Consider the following 6,835-nt stretch of genomic DNA (forward strand, 5'->3'; position numbering starts at 1 on the left):
CTTGGTCTGATTTGCTGCCATGTCCATTTTACCCTGCTGACTGCAACTAATAGAACGCAGATTAGAAAATATATTGTTTTATTGATATTTTTTAAAGAGAAAATTCAATACATCGCAATAAATGCTTTTTGATTTGGCCAAAAACTAAGTGATTTCCATGTTTTCTTCATTATGTCACAGTGTCAGACCTAAATAGTAGCGTGATTAAATGTATGAAGTTTAAAGTCTAGAAGCTATAACATGCACCTGTGACATTAAAAATGAACAACTGCTTTAACCCTCTTGTTGTCCTCATTTATGGGCACCAAAAAATATTGTTTCCTTGTCTGAAAAAATGCAACAATTCTGCAAAAAAATTCCCCAAATTTCGGAAAATTTCACTAATTCCTTAAAAATTTCCCTTAAAAGTTTTATTTAAAAAAAAATCCCCCAAATTTGGCAAGAAAATTCTTGTGAATATTTTCAAAAAATGAGTAAAAATCTTCCCCAAAAAATCCTAAAAATATCTAAAGTGATTCCATATATATCAGTAAAACTTCTAATATTTTCTTTAAGAACATTCACATAAAAATCTACCAAAATCCAGCGAATTTCTCTGGATTTTGGTTGATTTTTTTTGTGAATGCTCTTAAGAAACATTTTTAACATTTCGTTTTTTCCAACAAAAAATGTTCAAAGATTTACCAAAAATGTTGAAAATGTGGACATCAGAAGTTTCACTGTGAAAATATATTCTTTCCCACATTTTCAGACTTTAAAACAGGTCAGTTTTGACCCACAGGACGACACACGGGTTAAACGTGCACTGATTGGGGAAATAAATATATCAACTTACATGAATAACAGCATTCTTATTTTGCATCATTTGTAGAAACAGCACTTTTCACAATAGTAAAATTTTCACATTTTTATAACAACCTGTTCCTCTTGACTGAAGGAGGCGATTGGTTCATTTTGTGAGGAAACAGAATCACCTGACACGTCAAACCACAATGAAAAAAACCTGGTCGTGACACCCATTATCGCTAATCTGGGATTTAGGTTTTGTTGAGCCAGCTAACACAAAGAAAGCCTGACTATGTTAAACCTGCCTTGCTGCTTCCTGATGTAATGGTGCTGTACCATAAAGCCCCAGCGTTCGCCGAGTAATATTAAAAACACATCAGTGAGCCACACTGCAGCACTGGTTGACATAAATTCATTAAAATGATGTTTAGTTTGACTGAGTGCCACATAAACCACTCTGCTGCTGTAAATACCTGCTAGCTTGCCAAATGTGTATTAATTCATATGCACTACTTCTGTTTTTTTTTTTTTTTTTTAAAAACTACATCACCTGGCCATTAAAAAAAGGAAATACACAGTCAGGATCGGCTTTTAAAGATTTCAGTAGTAACACATGAGCTTGAGAGTACAGATTTAGTGAGCGTTCAGTATTAAAAACGGACTAACACGGTCGGTTTTGGTCTTTTCATGGATCGATTTGTTGACAGTAAGAAAAACAGAGTTTTGCCCTCTTTACCATTTAAACATAAAAGGTGACGGTTTTGTTTATTTCACGACTCTCAGCCTCCCTTGATACTTCTTCTCCGGGTAATATGTACTGATTTTAGAAAATGCAATTTTTTTTGAAAAGACGTTTGTATAATGATCAAGTGACAAGTCACTGAGGAAAAAAAAACAAAACACTCAACTGCTGTAATGTGCATTTCACCAGGGGGGTCCAGAGAGTGGAAGATAGCAAAATGCCACTTTCTTTTCCTTGTGATACCATGTTAAGGTCATGGTGTGCTCTGGGTAACAATGCATAAATGTAGCACACACACACACACACACACACACACACACACACGTCTTCTCTAGCTCACACTTTTTTTTTGTCCTTTTCCTGTTGATAGTTCTATGCAAGATTTTCATGCAGATAATATGTATCATTAACTTGATTTTCTATTGTTGCCTCTCATCTCCATTCCTCTCTCATCCTCACGCTGCTCCACTTCTTCTACCTTGACTAATCACACACCAATCGCTGTACATTGCACACACACACACACACACACACACACACACACACACACACACACACACACACACACACACACCCTTTACCCCTCACCCCCTACATTGTCAAATGATCATTGAGGAGCGAGTGTGTGGCTGTCACAGTCTCCACAGCAACGGCAGTTAGGACCAGGAGGGGGGCTGGGGCATCTTCCAGTGTGTGAGTGATGAGAGCACACACACACACACACACACACACACACACTCACACACAGCATAGACAGGTGCACACAACCACACACACACAAAGGTGGCAGCTTCGACAAAAACCCATTTACACACATGCACAGTCAAGTTCGCGCACACTCTCCGTGCACGCAGGCGTTCAAAAGTACACACACACGGCACAGACATTAAGCGAGACCTAGGAAAGTGAAAAAAAAAGGATGAAAGCAAGAGTGGAGGGAGGGAGGGAGGGAGGGAGGGAGGGAGAGGGGGGGAGGGAGGGAGAGGGGGGACGGAGGGGAGGATGGAGGGGAGGATGGAGGGGAGGGCTGTTGCTTCCTGGAGAGATTTTCTTCTTCTTCCTCTCATGCACACGCAGATACAAACACACACATGTGCGTGTGCAGAAACATACAAACAATGACAAAGCACCACATAATCACTGTGATTCAATCATTTATGAAAGCAGATGTATAATTCAAAAAGCAGCATGAAAGATTCACAAGGCAAAGAACATTGTTTAATCTGCCCTCCGCCCTCTAATTTCCCCCCATCAATCCCTCCCTCTCTGCATCTCCCACTTTTCACCTTTTGCCACAGCCGAGTTTTTAATCATTGACCACAGTCTGGCCCCGGACAACTAAAAGGTCAGAGATCAGGATCAAGGTTCAGGGAGATGGACCCGTCTGCCTTCTCGCAGACGGTGTTTTGCTTTCAAACACTATCATTTCTTTAACTCCATAAATGAACACACTTCCCGCATCTTTCCTCTCCTGGTTCCCTCTTCAGCTTGTCAGTTTAATTCTCTTCTTCACGCTGCCTTTTCACTGACCTCCTCCCCCCTCCTGGCTTCCCTTTGTGGTGCCGTGCTGTCATCCTGCTATCGGGCCTGTTTAAGCACCTTTCTCAGGTAACCTCACACCTGTCTCTGGTCTGACACTGGCCGCACTCTGTTGCATATCACACAGCAGACAATAAACATGCAGACTGTTAAAGCCTCAGAGCGAATGAGAGGTAAACGAAAGAGTTATTGAAGATGCCAGGTACAAAATATCCCACAAATGACACCATGGATGCATGATTTTAGGGCTGTACCTTGCTTTTTTTATTATAAACGGGGCAGTTTGGTCCCTGAAATCTGTTTTTACTGAGTCCAACCTGCAAATATTTAGTTTAATATCATACCAGGTGAACAAAACAGCAAATATTCACATTTTAGAAGCTAAATCTTTGGCTTAAAAAAACTTGTCTTAACTGAGTAATCAATGAATCAAGCAATTATCAGAATAGCCACCAATTAATTTCCCATAGATCAGCCAATAATTTTTTTAGTTAATAATAATTTGCACTTTAGATAATAATGATTGATTTATTGTCTGATTGATTGTATAGATTCACTCTATTAAGCTTATGTTTAGCAGAAGAACTTCAGAAACAATAAACACGCAAAAAATTGCAAATGCACACAGAACAGTCTACATTTCCACATTTTAGACAATAGTAGCAAAAAGAAAACACACAATAAATAGGGTGTAATGCACTGCCAGCAAATAGAAAATCTGAAGAAAATTTGAAAAAAACAGTTGCTGAGAATTGTTGGCTTTCTGTTTGAAAACGATCAAAATGATGAGCGATATCAAAAAGTGACTAATACAGAAGCTCAGGTTCATTCTTCTAACCCGGCATTAAACAGTAAATCAATGCCACATCACTCAAGCCATTAATTATGTCTCAAAAGAAAGATTGAATGAAAGTGGAAATTGACTCAAAGAAATCCCACCACAGAGCTGTCCACTGTACATTCAGAATAAAAAAAACGGTCTTACCTTGGAGGTAGAAGTGTGGAGTCTTTAATCCAAACATGATCCTGGTTCCCTCCTGCACTGACTCTGGGAGTCAGAGTCTGGGTTAGAGGAGGCAGGGAGGGGGCGGGCAGGGGGATCAGGCTGTGGTCGGCTGTGTTAAGGAGCTTGTTGTTGGTGTAAGTCATCAGATGGATCCCTGCTCCGGCTCTCTCTCTGTCTTTTTTCTTTTTCCTCTCTGGGCCCTGCGGGTGGGAGGAAGGAGGAGGGGAGAGGTCAGCCTCTATCTACCTCACTCCCCTCCTCTTCACCCTCTGGACTGAACCCGAGCAGAGCAAAGAGAGGAGGTGGTGGAGGAGGTGAAGAGGGGGGAACCAGAGGAAAGCAGAAAAAAAAAGAACAGAAAGAGGCAGAAAGAGTAACAGAGAAGAGGGGAAAAAATACTCCACAAGCTGAGGATGGGTGACAGTGTGCTCATGCCATCTTTTACTGAGGAGATCGTCTGGGAGGGAGAGCCTCTGAGAGAGTTGGGAGGGTGACAGGAAGGATAGAGAGGGGGGAGGGAGTGGGAGAAAGAGAGAGTAGAGAGAGAGAGAATCTTCAGTCGGCGTCCTCTCCTTTTTTTAGTCCTGTGCTTTGTAATCCCTTCCTTGTTATTCATTCAGCGGCCTCTTGCTCGTTTGCTGTATAATGATCTGTTTTTCTGTGCCTCTGTTCTCTTTTCTGTCTCTATTCTTGCTTTATCCTCCCTCCTTTGCCTCAGTCCCACCACTGACTGCTCAGCTCAGCGAGCACAGAGGAGGAGGAGGAGGAGGAGGAGGAGGAGGAGGAAGGAGGAGGAGGAGAAAAGAGGGAGAAAGGAAGGAAGGGAGGGAGGAAAAAAAGAGGGGTGGAGAATCATAAGACAGATGAGTGAGGGAGAGATGAATGAGTTTATGTTAGTGCGGCGTGCACACATGTCTGTCTGTGTGTGTGAAATGTGAAGAGAGGAGGAAGGATGATTTAGCTGGTGTGTGAGTGAGTAGAAAGAGATTGAGAGAAAGAGAAAAGAGGGAGGAAGAGAGGCGAGAGGGTGTTGATGCAGTTCTCATTATCAGTAGATTGGACTGGTGCCTGAGTGACAGCTGATTCATCATGGGAGAGAGAGAGGAAGGGAGAGTGAAGGGGAAGAAAAGTGTGTGTGGAGGGGAGAGGAGGGGGGTTAAAACCTGCCCTTAAGCATCTGCTTCATTCAGATCTCCTCTTCTTCCCCTCTCTTTCCTCCTCGCCTCTTTTTCAGCCCTCCAGTCCTGAAAATCAACAGTCTGCTGCTATGGATCGCAGACACTCTGGTGCTGTGATGTGACCAGCATAACTGTATCATCCACACACACACACACATATATATATATACAGCCTCAAACCTGGTCACATGCTCCCGCTGATTAGACAGGCCTCATATGTCTGACACATCACGTTAGCTCAGCTTTCCATCAATTACTGTCCACTGTTGGCGAGCTGACGTCCCATCTACTGTCACTGAGACCCAGTTCTATCACATTAGAGATGCACCCACAAAATCGCTGCCCACACACACAAACACACACACGTCGTCAAACCGAGCTTCATCACAGGGCAATGAATAGGAGCTGTTATTTGAGGTTCTGCTTACTGGTGGTGTAATGTCAGCGGTGCAGTTTTGGAAAGGCATTTTGCCACTCGTGGTTTCAGTCTGTGCGTCCACGGCCGCTCTGTCACTATCTGTCTCCATCTCAACACCGTAGCCTTCATGTCTCTCTGTCACTTCTCCTCTCATATGCCGCCACACCGTCTGTGCACACTTTTAAGCAAATTTAAGGCTTTATTTTCAGCTTTTTCACCCCCCCTCCTCCCTGTTTCTACTTTCCCTCGTCTCTTTCGATTTTAAAAAATTTCCTCTTCTTTCTGTCGCCTATCTCCCTCTTCTGTGAGTTGCGAGGAGGAAGTGTGCCACTGATAAGATTGATCGTGAGGGTGTCAAAGAGCTATCTATAACCCCTCCTGTCACCGCTGAATCAATGGAGAGAGGCTGCTGTAGGACACACTTGCATACGGTAAACAGACACACACACACACACACGAGGATATAAACACTTTACATCCACAAATACATGTGTGTGTGTATAAACATGCACAAACAGGCGCATTAGGCATGCAAGCAGACGTGCAAAACCCTCACTCATGCACAGACCGATACCCACAGACACACAAGCTGATCAACAGCTGTGAGAGCAGTTGTGAAACGTCAACCAACCACAAACTGACAGAGGGGGCAGACTGGAGAGGAGAGATAAAGAATGTTTAAGAAACAGCAAAGAGGATGGAGAGGTGGCGAGGTTGGAGGAGGGGTGGAACAGAGTGAGGGAGAGGACGGAGTTGGGCTTTTTTGTCGGTTTCTTGTTCTAAATCAGATCAAACTCTTATTAGTTTTTTCCTCTGGAGCTGCTACACGCACACACAGACACACACAGACACACACAGACACACACAGACACACACAGACACACACGCACACTGCTCTGTAAACACTCATGACCTCTGGGTGGAGACTGTGGAGACCCCTCCGGCCCACGGGGGTCACGCTCTGCTGCACGGAGCAGGGTTGGCGAGGTCAAAGGAGGAGGGTAGGAGGGCCAATAAAACACAGGCGCAATCTGTGATGATTACAGACAACAGCCAATAACGAGCGTCCACCCCTGACCTCATTGCCGTGGAAACGTGAGGGAATGCCTGTCACCGAGGGAGCAGTATAACTCAATCCATCAGCAAACAGCGAAGGAAGGGGGTGG

At 43.6% G+C, this 6,835-nt stretch overlaps 1 protein-coding gene across 1 annotated transcript in view; it reads right to left on the bottom strand.

The window, feature by feature from the left end:
- LOC111588128 (genetic suppressor element 1-like) overlaps positions 1–4,774 on the bottom strand; it is a 50,169-nt gene extending 45,395 nt beyond the window's left edge. Inside the window, exon 1 of the mRNA XM_035942928.2 lies at positions 4,053–4,774. Coding sequence (XP_035798821.2) covers positions 4,053–4,089 — 37 coding nt within the window. The 5' untranslated portion in view covers positions 4,090–4,774. The remainder of the gene's footprint in view (positions 1–4,052) is intronic.
- Between the last annotated feature and the right edge of the window lie 2,061 nt (positions 4,775–6,835).

This window comes from Amphiprion ocellaris, chromosome 3, assembly GCF_022539595.1.
Source record: "Amphiprion ocellaris isolate individual 3 ecotype Okinawa chromosome 3, ASM2253959v1, whole genome shotgun sequence".
In the NCBI taxonomy this organism is placed as follows: domain Eukaryota; kingdom Metazoa; phylum Chordata; class Actinopteri; family Pomacentridae; genus Amphiprion; species Amphiprion ocellaris.